The sequence below is a fragment of the Bombus bifarius genome, unplaced genomic scaffold, assembly GCF_011952205.1.
Source record: "Bombus bifarius isolate JDL3187 unplaced genomic scaffold, Bbif_JDL3187 scf7180000008033, whole genome shotgun sequence".
Classification (NCBI taxonomy): domain Eukaryota; kingdom Metazoa; phylum Arthropoda; class Insecta; order Hymenoptera; family Apidae; genus Bombus; species Bombus bifarius.
In genome coordinates, this window is record NW_022884404.1 from 1 (window position 1) to 23657 (window position 23657).

At 38.0% G+C, this 23657-nt stretch overlaps 1 protein-coding gene and 1 pseudogene across 1 annotated transcript; one reads left to right on the forward strand and one right to left on the reverse strand.

Moving 5' to 3' along the window:
* Nucleotides 1–3591: 3591 nt before the first annotated feature.
* Nucleotides 3592–5034, reverse strand: LOC117207513 (jerky protein homolog-like). The gene has a single exon (XM_033447813.1). It carries the CDS (start codon nt 5032–5034, stop codon nt 3592–3594), a length of 1443 nt encoding a protein of 480 aa, XP_033303704.1.
* A 9863-nt stretch (nt 5035–14897) lies between these two features.
* Nucleotides 14898–16512, forward strand: LOC117207516 (annotated as a pseudogene).
* The last annotated feature ends 7145 nt before the right edge of the window (nt 16513–23657 follow it).

Here is a 23657-nt window from a genome sequence, read left to right on the forward strand (position 1 = left end):
CAGACTTGTCTCGCAAGTTTCCCCGTTACTGTCTTGAAAATATTCCCTATTACGGCTTCGTTGTTGTTCTTAAAAAATTCTTTATTGTTTACTATATCGTCAAATTTTTTAATAAAGTCTTCGGGTTCAAATTCCTCCGTAGAAAATTTAAAATAATTAAATTTGCTACTGCTTATCCTCGTTTTGAATTTGTGTAAAATATAGTAACGGTCGAAGGTTGAATAATTTCTTAAGACTTTATTATTTTTGTGTATATTAGTCGTATGATTATCTGCACTGATTACATCCGAGCAACTAATTCTCCCATTCCTAATGTATGTGTATTTTTGTCTCAGTCTAATTGCAAACAGACCATGCTTGCATAACACTTCCATTAATGTTATGCCCCTCTTGTCTGTCTTAATTCCTCCACAAGCCATCGTTTTTGCATTAAAATCTCCCGCCGTATTGATTTTATGATGTTCCCTACTGTCTTTCCTCAGATTATTTATTAACGTGTTTATTAAACTCATTTCTGTTGATGTTGAGCGAGCAATTCTCACTTATGGGAAAGCAATTGTTAATTACCAGGCCCACTATTCCATTCTTATTAATTAATGTATCTTCGTTAGGAAACCTGCCATTGAACAGCGGAATCCAAATGGAGGTGTCATTTTTCGCATCGTTAAAGCAGTACGCTTACTGCCTATACGATTCTGAGATGACAACCGCATCTACTCGGTACTCGCAAGCGTACTGGTACATTAAGTCTTGTGCCAGTTTGCACCTATTCAGGTTAGTCTGCAAGATCTTAATTTTAACCCTGCTTCACACTCAATCTGTACGTAGGGCACGCCAATGAGCCTGTGACATGCCTTGTGTTGTTTAGTTTACGGGTGCTACACATCGCGCAGCACGGCTCGTTGTTGCAGTTTGACATATTGTGGTCTTTATCTCCACATCTTCTGCATATTTCCTTGCCAGGTTTGATCGCTTTACACTGACTCGTTGAATGCCCTATTAGATGACATCTATAGCATTTCTCAATCCTATTAAGAATTCTTGCCGTGGCTATGATAGGACCCGTTCTTAAATTTAAATTAGAATTATCTTTGGGAAAATATGCAGCGGGCACCACTACTATCACCTGCTGCGTGCACACCGGAGTTACATCCGGTGACTCTGCGCGTAACCCGGAATCCATCCCTTGGTCGAGGCGACCACTAGCTGTGCAAATATAATTAGTCGGACCGCAATAATCCTAAGGAACTGTAATAAAACTAAACATTTCTATTTTACCGTTAGGGCCTTCAAAATTAAAATATACAATTAATCGTATTAAATATCGTATTAAAATATATTCAAGTCGAGACGTTCCTTATGGTTATTGCTCCATCAGTGAAGAAACGTGAGTTTTCCCATTTTTCGCGGGATTTCTACCCGCAAGTGACCAGTGATGGGACGAGCAACATCCAGCAACAGGTTTTCTCTGCGTCAGCATCGTCACCGAATTTCGCTGGTTTTCCATCTTTAGATCAGTCAACATCCCTTGACTGGTTTTTTATGCGTTAACCAGTCAATGTCTTGGATTGGTTTATCAGCCTTAGATCAGTCACCTGTTTAACTTATATCTATACACACCGAGCGTAACTGTCTATGTCCACAAACTTGTTGAATAAGGTGTATAATGCGATCTGTTACTTCAGTGTTATAAGCAGTTCAACCACCTCTATTATCCAAAACGAAATATCGGATAGATTACTTCGTGGCGCCGATTATCTAGTCGTAACGGGAATTTACGATTCCCGTTAGCGCGCTTCCTCGCGATCGCGTCTCTCCGCGAACGATCGAACATTGTTAGTAAAGAAAAAAAAAAAAAAACAAACTAGAAGTAAATACGGAAAATATATTCTATGCATGTTTTAGGTAAATTCTGAAATTATGAAGTGATATGATAACGTTTAAGTATGGTTAAATTTGTGTAAAAGCTTGAAATCGGTCAATCTAACCAACACTGGTAGGTTTAGCGTTAAATGTGACAAAGAGTCTTTCTTTTACAATTTCTAACAATGAATGATTATGGTGATTATACAGATTATTTATCTATGATAATGATATGATTATGTATGATATGTATGTATGATGTATATGTTAAATATTTATCATTTAACATGTATTATTCTGATGTAACAATCTGATAAAGGAGTTTGAGTACATATAACTATATTTCTGCAAATATAGACCTGGTTCTAAAATACAGATTTATCAACCAATATTTCGCGATTAATACTTTTAAAAATTTAGAAATGTAAATAGAATTGATACCTTCTTCGTATTTATTGAACATAATTGTAAATACTTTTAACTGACACGGTTAATTTGGACGAATAATGTCGGCCCGAAACAATGCAGAAGAAAATTGTGTTCAAGAACATATAAGGGAGATATAGATACAGTGATATATAGTATGATGTAGGCAGAATATAGACAGATATGGGTGTTGAGATAAGAAGAAGGTTATATACATTTCTCAAAATAAAATTACATTTTTCGATGCATTGATTGATGTAGTTCCTTATAAAGAAATATTAGCCCTACTACTTTCTTTTAAGCAGATATAAATATTTTAGAGACATATGTTAACGAGTACCTGTATCAACATTTCGGTTAATGATGTAGTCCAACGCTACTGCTTATTTAATAGCGTATATTTAGTATATCGTAAATCTACGAAATAATAGTTATTAGTTTCTTTTGACTTTTACTTTCTTTAACGTACTTCAAAGTCATATACATCGTCGAGGTCGCCATTCTTAATAATTACATTTAGTGAATTACTTACAATTACATGTTCCTTTTCGTTTAATAAGACAAATTACGAAGAATGCGAGAAAGAAGGAAGAGAAAAAGAAGCCCATTTGTGTGAATGTATATGTTTCTATATCATATAATTTTATCAATATAAATTTAGTTCCAATTCAAGTTTTGCACTGATTAGTCGTGTACCTACCGGATTTGGTAGGTACTCGCACTGATAAATATCCGCTGATCTACAGAATGGGATACACAAATCGGGGCACCTAAATAACTTCGTTATTAATATTATGAAAAGAACTACGCAGGGCAAGGTTATACTATTTGGTAGATAATGTTTTTGCTAGAAGACATTTTTTAAATATTATTTTAAGGTCATCATCATTTATTTGTGCGATAATATACTTGTTTTATACATTCATCGATCCATCTCTATATTCCCAATAAACATTTAATTTAACAATTACTTAAACTCTAATTTGCCAAATTCAAAGTATAAAGTTCAAAGAGTACGTAAATACAAGAATAACATTGCGCGTCTTTCCTTGTCTTCCATACATAGTAGAATCTTAATTATTGGAACTAATAATGATAAATATGTTTGAATTATAGAAAACAGCTTTTTCTGTACATCAAACCAAATGCTACAAGGAAACAATTGAACGCTACATAAAATCATACGGGTTCCATAATTACTTATCGCTAAATCATATTATATTTCTTAACACATTTATTAATACACGCACTTTAATAGAAGCAATTCCACCGAGTTACTTCCATTTTGTGTTTCAAATCACGTTAGCTCCTTTTTGAGAGCTTCGCACGAGAAGGTCCAGCTTCATCGTAGATATTATCTATGTTCACTGGATTGTCTTTAAATTTTTGAATAACTTCATCGGTACATTTCTTCTTGACTATATCATATTGCTTCTCAATATAAAACCAGTTATACACATCGATTTCTTCGCACTCTCCCCATCCAGGTAATTCTTTCACAATGTGAAATACTTCTTCCATGTCGGCTTCCCATCTATCTGCGACATCTATATTCCGCACGTTTTCATCAAACAAAAGGCTGTCCCACGAGCTTCTCAGTATTGCATCGTCGACAATTGACCAAGCATTATGTACAAACTGGCAGCAATCCCACATGGATATTTCACTATGGACCTGTATCATATCCTGCACCGTACCGCCAGCAGCTCTTGTCAACGCTGATTTCACTAATTCTATTCGGTATTTTCGCTTGAAACATGATATTATACCACAATTCATTGGTTGACGGAGTGGTGATACGTTAACTGGAAGAGACATAACTGTAACGGAACGATCTAAATCGTGAAGATCATTGAGATTGTGAAGTGACATAGCATTATCGAGTAACAACAAATATTGCTCCCTGGGAGCGTTCTCCCGTTGTCTTTCTTTGACTGATTCTAAGAAAAGATCTTCGTACCAGTCTTTGAAAATGGTACTGTCCATGCAAGCATTTTCTTTTGATTTGTAGATAGTTGAGAATGCATCTGTATCGTTATTGCGTAAAACCTGATCAGCCGGTTCGGTACCGATTAGCAGTACCGGCAACTTGCGACATCCGGTAGCATTTGCACAAAAAAGTGCAGTAACGTAACCTTCGCACACTTCCAGGTTTTCTGTCGATTTCGCACAGTCCACAATACAAGTTCTTTCTGGCACCATTTTCCACATTATTGTTGTATAAACGACATTGTAAACGTTCTCCAATATGATCTGACGTTCAAGCAGTAATCTGTTAAAATCAGCTTTAAAGACTTCCGCTGCATCGGTTTCAGTTTCGATTGGAACAGTTTCCTTGACATCCGCATTAGTAATACTGTATCGTTCTTTAAAGCCTAGGAACCAAGCGCGGCCGGCTCTAAAACTAGGAGATCCCTGTAACTTCATATTAATTTCTAGAGCTATTCTCTTTATGTCTGCTCCTGTCATTTGTTCGTTTCTTTCCTTACATCGTAAGTACCATTGGTGAACAATTCCATCTACATCAACTCGACGTCGTATTAAATGTTTTTCGTATCTGCTAACTTCCGTCCTGGTTTCGTATTGGTTTTTAATCCATTCGCTTTGTGCGTATATACGCCACAAGGTGGTTTGTGAAATACCGTACTTTTCCATTGCAGATTTTCGAGATTCACATCTTTTTCTCATCTCAAGGATATCGTATTTTTCGGCAATTGTCAAACGTATCGATGGTCGTTTTGACATCATTACTGTTTGAAACGTTTCGACTGTAGATACCGCACTGAAATGTTGAGACGAGATTTTATTTCGACAGTTGTTGTCGTCGACAATTTTGATAGGGGGAAATAAATACTATGTGTATTAAACATGTATATAGGTATATAGGTATATACGTATATACGTATATGAAATACACAATAGAGAATTATACAATATTCTGATGATAGAACGTTTGGATGATGTATGTACGTAATGTATAATCGAGGTTACGCTGTATATCAAAATAACAGATAGTATTCTACCGAGAGGTGACATCAAGCAGGCAGCACGAAAATAAGAGTTTAGTATGAGAGTATTATGAGAATAAGAACAATTTTAATGCAAACAGTTTATAAATCAATGGTTTTCTCTAACTGAATTTATACCTCTGCCCATCCTATAAACGGTAAACTTTTTAAGAAGACTAAAAACTCATGGATTCTACGAATGTTACAAACGTTCATTTCATGGATTTATTCTTCGAACATTTTTACGTAATTTTGAAAAGGAAAAAATAATAATTTTTACTACGAAGATAAAAGACTTAAACATGAATTGTAATTTTGTCATCGTGCTTTATTGTTAATATCGAGTAATTTGAATACAGATTCTTTTTCTGTAGAAAAGTCGACGTAGAACATATTTGTGAAATATGAATTCGTCGAACAAAGAGTCTCGTACTTTTCACATAAAATGATTATTACTAGTGTTAGTTTGACTCATTTTAGACGTTTTGGTCCATCTTCTTCTCGTGGACAGTTCTGTCCGAACAGCCGAGCTAAACGGACGTGTAAAACTGCTTCGCCGAAAGTGCGGCAAGTGGCGAAAAGGAAGTTACGAACGTCAACGCTCATCGCCAAATGGTGGAAATCCGTGTCATCTACTAAAAAGACTATTATCAAATCTAAAATGCAAAGTCACATTCCACTGATAAAAATAATTAGTAAAGACGAAACATACTACATAAACAAAACAACAAACATTTCAAATCCAAGCCAATCAATAAACGAAGAACAGGAATGCTCAGCTACAAACGAAGTTGAAATGGAACCAATAGAAAAGAATGGAAGAAGGATGAAAGCTGGAAGGTGGCAAGTTGTAACAAAAAACGAAAAATAACACCAAACACAAACGTTAGGAAAGATATCGAAGCAGAAAGACAACAATGGCTACAAGAAATCACACTCCGAAACTCCTTCGGCGCACTGCCAAAGAAGAAAGAAGCCGTTGTCAACAGTATATGTACCACCGCGACACAAAATGACAACACAAATGTGGGAAGAGTACTTTCGACACTTAGGTGACAAATATATGTAGTATCGTGGACGAAAAGCCTAAGAGATATCGGGCGAATCATGAACAATGTCGCGAGAGCCGAGGCGCCGTCGGGTCCATCAATGTGTCATCGGTCTTTTCAAGTGCATCGTTTCGTAGAAAAGACCTACGTGACCCTGGCTAGGAGCGTCTGCAGAACACGTGTGCCTAGCAAAAGACAATAGAATGCGACAACGGCCAGAGAGTCAGTCGAGGAGCCGAGTGCGAGTTGAGCGGAGACAGAGTTTGCGAGTGGCGTTGCCGAGAGAGTCGAGTCTGGCCTTGCCAGAGAGTTTTGTGAAAGTCGAGTCGTTAGCTAATTATTTAGTTGTGCTGTTTTCTGTGCGTTTGGTATGAATAGTTCAGGTTGAACAACAATCGTCTTTTTCTGTCCGATTAACATCTGTATCATCCATTCCTTGTAAACACATTATATCACGATATTACATATATTGCAGCTGGCGACTATAACTCAAAGCACACACTATGGGGATCAAGAATCACCACACCTCGAGGCAGAACCTTGGAAAAATACATTAGAAATAATAACCTCAATATACTATCCACAGGAAGACCGACATACTGGCCGACAGACCTGAGCAAAATTCCTGACCTACTCGATTTTGCAGTTACAAAGGGACTAAACGCAAATAAACTAAACATAGCACCCAGCCTCGAGCTTACCTCCGACCATGCGCCCATAATAATTACATACAGAAACAAACCAATACTTTACAGCAGTACAGAGACGCTATGCACCAAAACCACCAAATGGCAAACTTTTAAAGAAATAATCGAGAGCAAAACCAACTGCAACATACAATTGTAAACACCTGAACACATCGAACAGGCAGTAACAGCACTGACAGAAGCTATTTAAGAAGCAGCATGGGCAACCACTATACATGAACTAACCAAGAGACACACAAAAATAATTTCACCTGACATACTTGAAAAAATTAGAGAAAAAAGAAAAGCTAATGCAAAATGGCAAAAACATAGAGCACGAGAAAACAAAAAATACCTAAACAAACTTGCGAAGGAAATAAAAAAAAAATAAAAGAGCACAACAATAACGAATTCACAAAATTCATAGAGTCACTCTTTGCATACGAGAACTCCAACTACTTCCTATGGAAAGCCACGAGAAAAATAAAGAAACCAATAAAACTAGTCCCTGCAATCAGAATAGCAGACAACACATGGGCAAATAGCAACGAAGAGCTAGCTGAAGTATTTTCCAACCACCTTTACAACACATTTACACCACATAATATCAACAACAGCAACCCCAAATGCCATACGGAAGAGGATGCGCAAACCACTAGTACCTCAACTGAGAAACACTACACCATACCTAAAACAGCAGCACAAGAAATTAGAAACATAATCGAGAAAACAAAAAATAAGAATGCATCAGGAATCGACCTAATCAATGGTAAAATCTTGAAAAACCTTCCGCCAAACGCGATATGTCTAACTACAATAATATTCAATGCAGTACTAAGAATTCAATACTTTCCTAAACTATGGAAACTGGCAAAGACCCACACCAAACTACATCTTACAGACCAATATCACTACTTCCTGTGTTTTCTAAAATACTAGAGAAAATAATATACGACCGCAAAAAACCAATAATAGAGGAATAATTAATACCAGATCACCAATTTGGATTCAGAAACAAACACTCCATTATAGAGCAAATGCACAGAATGGTCAACGAAACAATACTAGCACTAGAAAACAAGCAATACTGTACAGCCCTCTCTATGGACATAGAGAAAGCATTCGACAAAATAAACCACGAAAGCCTTTTACAAACAATCAGGAAACAATTCCCGGAGCAAATATACCAATTAATAAAATCTTACTTAAGCAACAGAATCTTCGTAATAAAAATCAAGGACACATACTCTGAAGGCAGAGACATCCTACTGAACGGCGCGAACATACCGCAAACAAGGCAAGTCAAATACCTATAAAAAATACAGACAACAAGGAGACAAATGCATTGCCTAACAAGTCGAAAATCCAAATTAAGCATAGAAAATAAATTAAAAATATACAAAACGATCATAAAACCAATCTGGACGTACGGAATACCACTAGGGGGGCGGCAGCAGTGAGCCATATAAACAAAATAGAGACAGTACAAGATAAAATTCTTAGAACAATAGTAAACGCCCCATGGTACGTTTGAAACGAGAACACACGGAAAGACCTGGGAATACCAACTGTCAAACAGAAAATTAGCAGATACGCAGGAAACTACAAAGAGAGAATAGGAACACACCCAAACCGGCTAGCTGCGAAAACGATCAACACCTCAAACATGGATAGAAGACTGAAAAGGAAAACACCAGCAGACCTCACAAAGGACACAACCTAATAAACACGAAGATGGTATCCCGCTGAAGGTAGCCACCCACATGATAATCAAACAGTGTTCGAGATTTGGAATGGTCGCCTGGTAATTGCCGCGACCGTATGACCACTAGACGCGAGCCTCGGGCAGGACGACCGTCAAGGGTACCGTAATGCGGACCCATCATAAACAGTGGGCCTATTGTACAGTCCAGGTACCTTAGGACCTCCCGGAAAACACCCATAAAATACGAAATTGCTTTATTTTTATGCTACATCTCAGGAAGACCGGACACGTGGGCTTTCGCCAAGTGTAAGGTCACCCGCGCACGAACCTTCACGAAGGCAGCCAGCCCATCCTCAAACATACGGCTTTACCCAATGATGAGTTAGGTACAGACTTGAGACACACCGACCACGAACAGCATATTTAACAAGATAATCCGTAGACTTATGGACAGGACTCACTCTTGCACCAGTATCCTAAGAGTCAACACGTAGCAGTATTCAGTCAGTGAACATTACATTTAACAGGATAATCAGTAAACTTACGGGCAGTGTATTCAGAGTAGTAAGTGGAATTCAATAACTTAAAGACAGTTGTAATCAGAGTATTGAGTGGAATAAATAAGGTGAACAAAACCTCGCTCTTTACATTTATTATAATCCTCCACCTTGGGCGCTAATAACGTTCAAGGCTCGCGATAAATAACCGATCATTTGCCACCTGACTGATCGTTAGTAAGTTGTGCGTCGCAAGAAACAGCTAAAAAATTCTACTAAATGTCCAAACTGGACAATTTGTGAATGGAAACAACTAAATAAAAAAAAATTACGAACACATATGTTACGACCGTTCGCGGAGAGACGCGGCCGCATGGAAAACGCGTTAGCGACAGGCGTAAATTCTCTCTACGATTCTGATAATCGACGCCACGAATTAGTCGTTCCCCTGTTTCGATTAAGATAACAGAGGTAGTTCAAATGAGTTGCATACTGAATTAACAGGGTTAATATAAACTGGTATATTTAACAATATTTAATATTATATAATGAACACGTCATATATTATTAAGCGATGATACAATTAGTTTGTTACAGGAATTCGATCCGATTTTAGGATATCCTTCTGTATTTTCGACCAATCGCAGGGAGACGCAATCGCGAGGAGAGACATCAACGGGAGTCGTAAGTTCCCGTTACGATTATAATAGTCGACACCACGAGTTGATCGATCCCCTGATTACCGTTAAGATAATAGGGGTGATTCAGTTAGTATAACACTGTGATTCACAGGGTTATAAGGTTTTTATTTCCAACACTTCAGTTACACTGTTGAGTAGGTATAAATCGTAGATGAGAACTTGTCGCACGAACATAAGATAGATATGCACAATAGAGCAAGGCTCTTTTAGTTAAATTTAGTATGTCAGTGAATGTTCGGTAATCCCGAGAACCGACTTAGATAGATGATGTGAATTAGATTTTTCGAGCTTAGACTTAGACGTTAGACTTAGACGTTAGACTTTGTAGAAGAAGTTGACCTTTCTAGCGGCGTAGAAGAAGTAGTTGAGTTTTCTAGCCGTGTAGAATAAGTAAAGTACAGCGACGATGTCACAGGTGAAATACGAGCAGCGATATGATAAACCAAAACCAAAACGAAACTATTAATACCGCTTCTACAATCGGAGCTATGGATAATTCGACTCGTGCCATGATCGACGCGATGCAGAAACAAAACCAGAATTTCACTAAGCAAATCGAACTTCTTACGCGACGTATAGAATAAACACAACGGATAGCCGACAGTGAGAACACGAGACGTGCAGCAGAGATAGAACTACTAGGCAGAAATATCTCTAAAATAAAATTAGGACACGACGCTACTACAGAATTAGGCTCCTTTATTACCATGGACGAATCTATTGCCGCGAGAGACAGAACTCCCCCACCATCTGTCCCGATTCGACCAGAGGTAGACAACTATCCCTCATATGAAGACCGTTTACCGCAATTCGCTTCTCCGAGCTTACGATCCAAAGACGCGATAGCATGTATTCCACAGTTAAATGGCGAAGACGATATCGGAGTAGAAGAGTTCATACGCGAAGTACGTGAAATGCGAGCCATGTGTAGCGAACAGCCACTCTTACTCAAAATGATCAAGATCGAGAAAATTACGGGTAAAGCCGCAATGGCCATCCGTAATATACCGATCAGCGAATACGGACATTCGTACGATGCCCTACGACGAAACGTAGCCACCCATGCCTCCGTTAGGGAGATACAAGACCAGTTACGCGAAACAACACAGCGCTACGACGAAAATGTTCAAAGCTATATCATCATGTTCCGCAGAGCGTTCAATAAGTTACAATATAGTATGACAAACGAATATTCCGATGAAATTTCTGGACGAACAATGAACGATAGTATACTAAGAGACTCCGTAACCGATTTCATTCGAGGCTTAAAAACCGAAATAGGACAATTATTACTCGCCAATCCACCATACAGAAGCTGAAAAGAAAGTCGCCGACATCGAGCGATACTTCAGGGAAGATCGAAGTCGACGACCAAGACCAATGGAACGACCACGATTCTCCGAGTAGCAACGACCAACGACCTATAATCCCAACCCAACCATTAGAAAACCAACCCCAACACCTAATGCAATGCCAAGAAACTTCCGGCAAACTGAACGAATGCCACTTGCCCAAAGAACTCAACTGAAATGTTTCAAATGCAACCAAGTCTCCAGTCAACGTAGAAATTTTCAAACATCCAGCAAACATCCGATAACGGATAACGAAGAGAATAATACCAATAACGAAACAGTCCAGCAGGATGAAAGCTGGAAGGCGGCCAGCTATAACAAAAAAAGAAAAATAACAGGTAATCTAGATACGGAAAAGCAGCGATGGCTGCAAGAATTACCACTAAGAAACTCCTTCAGTTCACTTACGGAAGAAATAAACGACGACCCAGCAACCAAAAACACAACTAAATCAATGAACACAACAAAACCACCACCAATATTTGTCGAGGCCCAGATAATAGACCCGCTTATAGATCGACTAAATTATATAGTCGGGAAGAAAACTACATAATAAAACAAACAAAACTAGAACAAGTAAAAATACAAACAAACACCCCAGAAACTTATAGGAAAGTGATAAAAGAATTAAAAGAAAAAACGCTATATACCACACGTACCAGCTCAAAACGGAAAGGAGCTACAAAATAGTTATAAGAGGACTACATCCAAAAACTAACACAAAAAAACTAAGTGACGAATTAGCAAAAATTGACCACCAAACAAGAACTATAAACAATATGACAAGGTACGATACGAAGCAACCATTACTACTATTGTTAATAGAACTGGAACCCAGAACCAACAACAAGGAAATTTTTGATATTAAAAAAATACTAAACACAATAGTAACAATGGAACCACCGCGCTACAGAAAAGATGTACCACAATGCATGCGGTGTCAACAATATGGACACACAAAAAATTACTGCAACAGAAACCCGGCGTGTGTCAAATGCGCAGGAAAGCACCTAACTGCCCCCACACGGGAAAAATAAATGACGTAAAATGTCACAATTGCGGTGGAAATCACCCAACCAGCTACAAAGGCTGCGTAGTCAGAAAACAACTACAAAGCAAACTTTTCCGCCGATTCGAAACAGGATACACAACAATTTCCACACGCAACAGAATAACACAGAATCTATGACAACACCAAATCCACAGCACGTGAACTCGATGAACTTTGTGAACTCGTTGTTGTTGTGCTCTTTTATTTTGTTTTTTATTTCTTTTGCGAGTTTGTTTAGATGTTTTTTGTTTTCTTTTGTTCTGTGTTTTTGCCATTTTGCTTTCGCTTTTCTTTCTTTTCTAATTTTTTCGAGGATGTCTAGTGGAACTGTCTTTGTTTGTCTGTTGGTTGCTTCAGGAATAGTGGTTGCCCTTACTGCTTCTTGGATAGTTTCTGTGACTTTTGTTACTGCTTGATCGATGTGTGCAGGTGTTTTCAGTGGGACGTTGCAGCTGATTTTGCTCTCTATTATTTATTTGAATATGTGCCATTTGGGGGTTTTATTGCATAGCTTCTCTGTACTGCTGTAAAGTATTGGTTTGTTTCTGTATGTAATTATTATGGGCGCATGGTCGGAGGTAAGCTCGAGGCTGGGTGCTATGTTTAGTTTATTTGCGTTTAGTCCCTTTGTAACTGCAAAATCGAGTAGGTCAGGAATTTTGCTCAGGTCTGTCGGCCAGTATGTCGGTCTTCCTGTGGATAGTATATTGAGGTTATTATTTCTAATGTATTTTTCCAAGGTTCTGCCTCGAGGTGTGGTGATTCTTGATCCCCATAGTGTGTGCTTTGAGTTATAGTCGCCAGCTGCAATATATGTAATATCGTGATATAATGTGTTTACAAGGAATGGATGATACAGATGTTAATCGGACAGAAAAAGACGATTGTTGTTCAACCTGAACTATTCATACCAAACGCACAGAAAACAGCACAACTAAATAATTAGCTAACGACTCGACTTTCACAAAACTCTCTGGCAAGGCCAGACTCGACTCTCTCGGCAACGCCACTCGCAAACTCTGTCTCCGCTCAACTCGCACTCGGCTCCTCGACTGACTCTCTGGCCGTTGTCGCATTCTATTGTCTTTTGCTAGGCACACGTGTTCTGCAGACGCTCCTAGCCAGGGTCACGTAGGTCTTTTCTACGAAACGATGCACTTGAAAAGACCGATGACACATTGATGGACCCGACGGCGCCTCGGCTCTCGCGACATTGTTCATGATTCGCCCGATATCTCTTAGGCTTTTCGTCCACGATACTACATATACTTGTCACCTAAGTGTCGAAAGTACTCTTCCCACATTTGTGTTGTCATTTTCTGACGCGGTGGTACATATACTGCTGACAACGGCTTCTTTCTCTTTGGCAGTGCGCTGAAGGAGTTTCGGAATGTGATTTCTTGTAGCCATTGTTGTCTTTCTGCTTCGATATCTTTCCTAACGTTTGTGTTTGGTGTTATTTTTCGTTTTTTGTTACAACTTACCACCTTCCAGCTTTCATCCTGGTAGGTTAGTTCGATACTGGTTTTATTCTCTTCATTCTTTTCTATTGGTTCCATTTCAACTTCGTTTGTAGCTGAGCATTCCTGTTCTTCGTTTATTGATTGGCTTGGTTTTGAAATGTTTGTTGTTTTTTTGATGTAGTATGTTTCGTCTTTACTAATTATTTTTATCAGTGGAATGTGACTTTGCATTTCAGATTTGATAATAGTCTTTTTAGTAAAAGACACGGATTTCCACCATTTGGCGATGAGCGTTGACGTTCGTAACTTCCTTTTCGCCACTTGCCGCACTTTCGGCGAAGCAGCTTTACACGTCCGTTTAGCTTGGCTGCTCGGACAGAACTGTCTACGAGAAGAAGATGGACCAAAACGTCTAAAATGAGTCAAACTAACACTAGTAGTAATCATTTTATGTGAAAAGTACGAAACTCTTTGTTCGACGAATTGATATTTCACAAATATGTTCTACGTTGAATTTTCTACAGAAAAAGACTCTGTATTCAAATTAATCGATATTAACAATAAAGCACGATGACAAAATTACAATTCATTTTTAGGTCTTTTATCTTCGTAGTTAAAGTTATTATTTTTTCCTTTTCAAAATTACGTATAAATGTTCGATGAATAAGTCCATGAAAAGGACGTTTGTAATATTCGTAGAATCCATGAATTTTTAGTCTTCTTAAAAAGTTTACCGTTTATAGGATGGACAGAAGTATTAATTCAGTTAGAGAAAGCCATTGATTTATAAACTGTATGCATTAAAATTGTTCTTATTCTCATAATACTCTCATACTAAATTCTTATTTTCGTGCTGCCTGCTTAATGTCACCTCTCGGTCGAATACTATTTGTTATTTTGATATACAGCGTAACCTCGATTATACATTACGTACATACATCATCCGAACGTTCTATCATCAGAATATACGTATATACGAATATACCTATATACCTATATACATGTTTAATACACATAGTATTTATTTCCCCCTATCAAAATTGTCGACGACAACAACTGTCGAAATAAAATCTCGTCTCAACATTTCAGTGCGGTATCTACAGTCGAAACGTTTCAAACAGTAATGACGTCAAAACGAACATCGATACATTTGACAATTGCCGAAAAATTCGATATCCTTGAGATGAGAAAAAGATGTGAATCTCGACAATCTGCAATGGAGAAGTACGGTATTTCACAAACCACCTTGAAGCGTATATATGCACAAAGCGAAAGGATTAAAAAACAATTCGAAAGCAGTAAGGAACTTAGCCGTGACACAAAACGTTTAATACGACGTACATTTGATGTAGATAGAGTTATTCACCAATGGTATTTACGATGTAAGGAAAGAAACGTACAAATCACAGAAGCAGACCTACAGGGAAGAGCTCTAGAAATTAATATGAAATTACACGGACATCCTAGTTTTAGAGCCGGTCGCGCTTGGCTCCTAGGCTTTAAAGAACGTTTCAATATTACTAATGCGGATATCAGAGAAACTGTTCCATTCGATACTGAAAGCGCTGCAGCGGAAGCCTTTGCAGTTGACTTTAACAGATTACTGCATGAACGTCAGATCGCATTGAAGAACGTTTACAATGTCGTTTACACAACAATAATGTGGAAAATAGTACCAGAAAGAACTTGTATTATGGACCGTGCGAAATCGACAGGAAACCTGGAAATGTGCGAAGATTACGTTACTGCACTTTTTTGTGTAAATGCTACCGGATGTCGCAAGTTGCCGGTACTACTAATCGGTACCGAACCGGATGTTCACGTTTTATACAATTACGATACAGAAGATTTCTCAGCTATCTACAAATAAAAAGCCAATGCTTGCATGGACAGTGCCATTTTCAAAGACTGGTACGAAAATCTTTTCTTAGAATTAGTCAAAGCAAGACAACGGGAGAACGCTCCCACGGAGCAACATTTGTTGTTACTCGATAATGCCATGTCACTTCACAATCTCGACGATCTTCACGATTTAGATCGTTCCGTTACAGTTATGTCTCTCCCAGTTAACGTATCACCACTCCGTCAACCAATGAATCGTGGTATAATATCATGTTTCAAGCGAAAGTACCGAATAGAATTACTGAAAACAGCGATGCCAATAACTGTTGGCGGCACGGAGGAAGATATAATAGAAGTACATAAAGAAATATCCATGTGGGATTGCTGCCGCATTGTACATGATGCTTGGTTAAGTGTCGAGGATGCAATACTGACAAACTCGTGGGACAGACTTTTGACGGTGAGAAATGTGCAGAGTATAGAAGTCACAGAAAAATGGGAAGCTGAAATAAACGATGTACTTGGAATGCTGATAGATTTACCTGGATGCAAAGAGTGCGAAGAAATAGATGTGTTTAACTGGTTTTCTATTGAGAACCAATATAATATAGTCCAGAAGAAATGTGTCGAAGAAGTTCTTCAAGAATTTAAAGACAATCCAGTGAACATAAATATTATAGACGGTGAAGCTGGACCTTCTCGTGCGAAGCTCTCAAAAAGGAGCTAACGTGATTTGAAACACAAAATGAAAGCAACTCGGTGGAATTGCTTCTATTAAAACGCGTGTATTAGAAAATGTGTTAAGAAATATAATATGATTTAGCGATAAGTAATTGTGGAACCCGTATGATTTTATGTAGCGTCCAATTGTTTCCTTGTAGCATTTGGTTTGCTATACAGAAAAAGCCGTTTTCTATCATTCAAACACATTTATCATTATTAGTTCCGATAATCAAGATTGTACTATGTATGGAAGACAAGGAAAGACGCGCAATGTTATTCTTGTATTTACGTTCTCTTTGAACTTTATACTTTGAATTTGGCAAATTAGAGTTTAAGTAATTGTTAAATTAAATGTTTATTGGGAATATAGAGATGTATCGATGAATGTATAAAACAAGTATATTATCGAACAAATAAATGATGATGACCTTAAAATAATATTTAAAAAATGTCTTCTAGCAAAAACATTATCTACCAAATAGTATAACCTTGCCCTGCGTAGTTCTTTTCATAATATTAATAACGAAGTTATTTAGGTGCCCCGATTTGTGTATCCCATTCTGTAGATCAGCGGATATTTATCAGTGCGAGTACCTACCAAATCCGGTAGGTACACGACTAATCAGTGCAAAACTTGAATTGGAACTAAATTTATATTGATAAAATTATATGATATAGAAACATATACATTCACACAAATGGGCTTCTTTTTCTCTTCCTTCTTTCTCGCATTCTTCGTAATTTGTCTTATTAAACGAAAAGGAACATGTAATTGTAAGTAATTCACTAAATGTAATTATTAAGAATGGCGACCTCGACGATGTATATGACTTTGAAGTACGTTAAAGAAAGTAAAAGTCAAAAGAAACTAATAACTATTATTTCGTAGATTTACGATATACTAAATATACGCTATTAAATAAGCAGTAGCGTTGGACTACATCATTAACCGAAATGTTGATACAGGTACTCGTTAACATATGTCTCTAAAATATTTATATCTGCTTAAAAGAAAGTAGTAGGGCTAATATTTCTTTATAAGGAACTACATCAATCAATGCATCGAAAAATGTAATTTTATTTTGAGAAATGTATATAACCTTCTTCTTATCTCAACACCCATATCTGTCTATATTCTGCCTACATCATACTATATATCACTGTATCTATATCTCCCTTATATGTTCTTGAACACAATTTTCTTCTGCATTGTTTCGGGCCGACATTATTCGTCCAAATTAACCGTGTCAGTTAAAAGTATTTACAATTATGTTCAATAAATACGAAGAAGGTATCAATTCTATTTACATTTCTAAATTTTTAAAAGTATTAATCGCGAAATATTGGTTGATAAATCTGTATTTTAGAACCAGGTCTATATTTGCAGAAATGTAGTTATACGTACTCAAACTCCTTTATCAGATTGTTACATCAGAATAATACATGTTAAATGATAAATATTTAACATATACATCATACATACATATCATACATAATCATATCATTATCATAGATAAATAATCTGTATAATCACCATAATCATTCATTGTTAGAAATTGTGAAAGAAAGACTCTTTGTCACATTTAACACTAAACCTACCAGTGTTGGATAGATTGACCGATTTCAAGCTTTTACACAAATTTAACCATACTTAAACGTTATCATATCACTTCATAATTTCAGAATTTACCTAAAACATGCATAGAATATATTTTCCGTATTTACTTCTAGTTTGTTTTTTTTTTTTTTTTCTTTACTAACAATGTTCGATCGTTCGCGGAGAGACGCGATCGCGAGGAAGCGCGCTAACGGGAATCGTAAATTCCCGTTACGACTAGATAATCGGCGCCACGAAATAATCGATCCGATATTTCGTTTTGGATAATAGAGGTGGTTGAACTGATTATAACACTGAAGTAACAGATCGCAATATACACCTTATTCAACAAGTTTGTGGACATAGACAGTTACGCTCGGTGTGTATAGATATAAGTTAAACAGGTGACTGATCTGAGGCTGATAAACCAATCCAACACATTGACTGGTTAACGCATAAAAAACCAGTCAAGGGATGTTGACTGATCTAAAGATGGAAAACCAGCGAAATTCGGTGACGATGCTGACGCAGAGAAAACCTGTTGCTGGATGTTGCTCGTCCCATCACTGGTCACTTGCGGGTAGAAATCCCGCGAAAAATGGGAAAACTCACGTTTCTTCACTGATGGAGCAATAACCATAAGGAACGTCTCGACTTGAATATATTTTAATACGATATTTAATACGATTAATTGTATATTTTAATTTTGAAGGCCCTAACGGTAAAATAGAAATGTTTAGTTTTATTACAGTTCCTTAGGATTATTGCGGTCCGACTAATTATATTTGCACAGCTAGTGGTCGCCTCGACCAAGGGATGGATTCCGGGTTACGCGCAGAGTCACCGGATGTAACTCCGGTGTGCACGCAGCAGGTGATAGTAGTGGTGCCAGCTGCATATTTTCCCAAAGATAATTCTAATTTAAATTTAAGAACGGGTCCTATCATAGCCACGGCAAGAATTCTTAATAGGATTGAGAAATGCTATAGATGTCATCTAATAGGGCATTCAACGAGTCAGTGTAAAGCGATCAAACCTGGCAAGGAAATATGCAGAAGATGTGGAGATAAAGACCACAATATGTCAAACTGCAACAACGAGCCGTGCTGCGCGATGTGTAGCACCCGTAAACTAAACAACACAAGGCATGTCACAGGCTCATTGGCGTGCCCTACGTACAGATTGAGTGTGAAGCAGGGTTAAAATTAAGATCTTGCAGACTAACCTGAATAGGTGCAAACTGGCACAAGACTTAATGTACCAGTACGCTTGCGAGTACCGAGTAGATGCGGTTGTCATCTCAGAATCGTATAGGCAGTAAGCGTACTGCTTTAACGATGCGAAAAATGACACCTCCATTTGGATTCCGCTGTTCAATGGCAGGTTTCCTAACGAAGATACATTAATTAATAAGAATGGAATAGTGGGCCTGGTAATTAACAATTGCTTTCCCATAAGTGAGAATTGCTCGCTCAACATCAACAGAAATGAGTTTAATAAACACGTTAATAAATAATCTGAGGAAAGACAGTAGGGAACATCATAAAATCAATACGGCGGGAGATTTTAATGCAAAAACGATGGCTTGTGGAGGAATTAAGACAGACAAGAGGGGCATAACATTAATGGAAGTGTTATGCAAGCATGGTCTGTTTGCAATTAGACTGAGACAAAAATACACATACATTAGGAATGGGAGAATTAGTTGCTCGGATGTAATCAGTGCAGATAATCATACGACTAATATACACAAAAATAATAAAGTCTTAAGAAATTATTCAACCTTCGACCGTTACTATATTTTACACAAATTCAAAACGAGGATAAGCAGTAGCAAATTTAATTATTTTAAATTTTCTACGGAGGAATTTGAACCCGAAGACTTTATTAAAAAATTTGACGATATAGTAAACAATAAAGAATTTTTTAAGAACAACAACGAAGCCGTAATAGGGAATATTTTCAAGACAGTAACGGGGAAACTTGCGAGACAAGTCTGAAAAAGATTAGGATTCCAACAGGAAATAAGAAGGAAACTATTGGTGGTGTTTTCGACCGTTCGCGGAGAGACGCTATCGCGAGATATCACGTCACCTAGAGTCGTAAATTCCCGTTACGATTAAATAACCGCCGCCACCAACTGATCGATCCCCTGATTTCTGTTACGATAATAGGGGTGGTTCAATTGAGATTACACTGAATTAACAGGTCTAAATTAATGCTTACTCCAACAACTTTGTAATGAAGGTAATTACACTGATGCGTATGTACAAGTAAGTGAATGATTGAATTAAAGATAGAAACCCGGTAATAACATGTTGATTGTTCTAACGATGAAGAATAAGTAACTCAAAGTGGCGATACTGTGTCGGAGGAAAGCTGGTGATGGGTGTGTCAAACGCAAGGGGCCATCGGATTTGTTGATTACAATTTTGGTTGGGAAAGTGAGGGCAGTGGACATTGCTTCTGGTTGGATAAAAGAAGGTTGGTGGACTAGAAAGGGTCTTAGCCGCCCTCGATAGAAAGTTGCTAGTGGGATGTGTCATACGTGAGAAAAACTAACTTTCCCGTGTCTTTCCGTAGTAAACAATAAGCTTTAGAAACGATTCAGTAAACAGATGAATGTTCGGTCTGAAGGACCTTAGCTAGCGAATTCCTGATATTTACGATGAGTCCTTAAGACTATTGAGGGTACGCAGTAAGGATGAGCGGATATCTGGTTCCCATCTTGCCCGCGGTATGTAGCCTGGTCTGGGTAGAGCGTCGCCCGACGTAACAGGTGGAATAATGAAATCAGAGAACTTAGGAAGAAAAAATAGATTCGAAAAGAAGGGCCATGAGAGTGTCACGTAATAAATGACGAGGTTATATATAAATTAAAAAAAGGCGGATGAACAATAGCCCGTTCGTATACTTTATTCACAAGGTGAAGTTATGCTTCAATCGCAAAGTACAGACTGACTTACTGACTAAAGCACTGGGATCTTTACCTCCTCACTATGATTCACATATCTCTCGGGTGGGAGTCCAGCTACTGTCTATTCTCAGCGCTATAGCATGCCCAGGTGTGTTATATGCATATCCTGAGGTCGGCGGATTCCTGGCTTCTGTGCGACGTTATACTCCCCCCTTCGTAGAGTGAACTTAGTCCTCTAAGTTGTTGAGTTTCTCCAGAATCCATGGATGAAGTTTGGCCTTGGGCGGTGTTGATAATGCAAAACATACTCTTGATTCTCTTTCTGTTCCAGGTTATGCAGGTAATTTCGGTGTGTAAATGTTTATAGGGGCGGAAGGTGTTGCAATGCTAACGTTAGGTGTGTTACTAACAGTGTTTTTCTTAATTTTACAGCAAAATATGTGAATACATAGTTTTGACAGTCCAATCTTGTTAATCAGATACAAGCATATGAGTGCAATGGATATATATCCTATTATTTGCAACGTAGTGGGACCCCAAGTTTTAATTTGTGTCATTCTGTGCGAAAAAGTTAATTGATTGGCTCTATCTTGTATTTCATTCAAGGTATCAGTATAACCGTTTAGGTTGCTCATTACTTTAGGAGTTTTTTCTGAGGTATCAAGCATTGAGGATAAATTTATGTCACTAGTTATATTTATAATTTTGATCTTAATATCGTAAGAAATGCTCTTGGGATTGCCACTGATTCTCATATGGTTGTCTCCATACAATATATCTGTCGGGTTTACATTAGAATTAGGGTTAGGGGCGTGAAACGAATCTTCGTTTGGGTTACACGTTGTCGTTATGCAATGGAGAAGACATTGACTAGTGCAAATACGATTATTATAGAACCGGACAAGTAACCGCGGTAGTTAGGTGCTCGAGAAACTAATGACAATGATCCTAGGTTCAATAACGAATCCGCGGTCGACGGGATGATAGATGAACGTACTCACAAAATCTAAGTCGGACGCGTAATATTCACTAGTCGTAAGGAGTTACTCCTTTCATCAATGAGATCGCGAGAAAGAATGTCTTTCGCGTCCCGATCATGCCACAGAGGTAAACTATAATGGGGTGTGTCTAAGGACACGAGATCATCGGATTCGTCGAGAAAAGCCTTCGTTCAGAAAGTAAGGGAAATTGGCGTTGCTAATTGGTCAATCTCCATATCGGTGGTTAGAAAAAGATGCTAGCCGCCCTCGAGGGAAAGTTGCTAGTGGGAGACGCCGCTCGTTGAAAAATATGTCTCCTCTATCTTCCCGTAGTTGGGACAAAGACTGTTTGTCTGTTTGAAGGACTTTAGTTAACTAAACCTTAAGATTTATAACGGGCCCTCGAGCTAGCCGAACATGTACTGCGGAGACGCATCGACATCTGGCAATCATCTTACTCGAAGAATAGGGTCTGCGTGTGGCGAGCCACAGGACAGAAACCGTTGGAATGTTTACTGTCGCGTGTCGCCACGAATATTTCTTTTAAGGAGAGCTATAGAATTACTCCATAACTTTGTTAGACAAAGCGTTCATCCCGTGACCGCGGCTGCGTTCGGCGACTGACTGTCGCCTCGAGCCCAAGCTCATTATCACAATTCTCGAATAATTACAATCGGGTTGAATAACTACAATTGTTTGATTACAGCTATAGTAGACTCTAGGTTACAATGTTGCGGGATTATCCAAAATTCCAAAGGCTCCGGTGTTCTTTTCATCTCCGACATATCTATAGTTATCTTAGTTTTCATCAGAGAGGGCTGCTTGAGTTTGACAATTTGATGTCATTCCTTAGAGAATATATTGAGTTCTATTGGTCTTTCTGGTGTAGCTATGTAGCGATTTTCGTTTTTGAGTGGTATAAAAGTTATTTTTACGATCTTATAGACTGTCTTTTTTTTATTTATTAAAATTGCAATCAATTTTCACGTTGAGAGTTTTCAGTAATTTTTCTGGCGTGGCGCAGTAACACATGGCTAATTATTTATAATCAGTTAATACTTGTTATAGATAAGTATAATTTGTACGTAAGTATTGTAAATAAGTAGATGTTACTTAATTTAAATAACTAGTTGAATCTGTCGTTTAGGTCTAGCGGGTAGTGTCTCTACAGCCTGCGAATCTGGTCCGTCGTATCAAGTAGTGCACTGATTAGGGGATTTCGGTGTTTGTTGACTCTTTTGCTATATCTGTCGCTATATTTTGCAATTTCCTCTATGACTGTGGGTATCTTGAAGTCGCGATGTGTTAGTTAATTGGTGACATACCAGGGTACATTTAATAATGTATCTTAGCGTTTCCGATTGGAAGCGTTGAAGTATTTCAATGTTGGAATTACTAGTGTTCCCCATAGTTGGATTTCGTAGGTCCAGACAGGTTTTATTACGGTCTTATAGAGAGTAATTTTATTCTGTGTGTTGAGTTTGGATCGTTGGCCAGTGAGCCAATAGAATTTCTTGAGTTTGTCCTTGAGTTGCTTTGTTTTGTCTGTGATGTGACTTTTCAAAGTCAGCCTCCTGTCCAGGGCCATGCCCAGGCTTCTGACTGAGTCCTTGCTAGGAATTATTGTGTTGTTAATGGTGAATGGTTTTCGGAGCGCGAAGGTTACATGTGAGGATTTTTTTTCGTTAATTTTGAAACCCCATTTATGAAACTACCTTTCCATGAAGTCGAGACATCGCTGGAGAGTGGATGAGGCAATTACCGGGTCTGCGTGGGTAGCTAATAGCGCTCTGTCGT

Excerpts from the sequence above, each read along its gene's own strand:
- LOC117207513 (XM_033447813.1), bottom strand. The coding sequence starts at position 5,034 with ATGTCAAAACGACCATCGATACGTTTGACAATTGCCGAAAAATACGAT.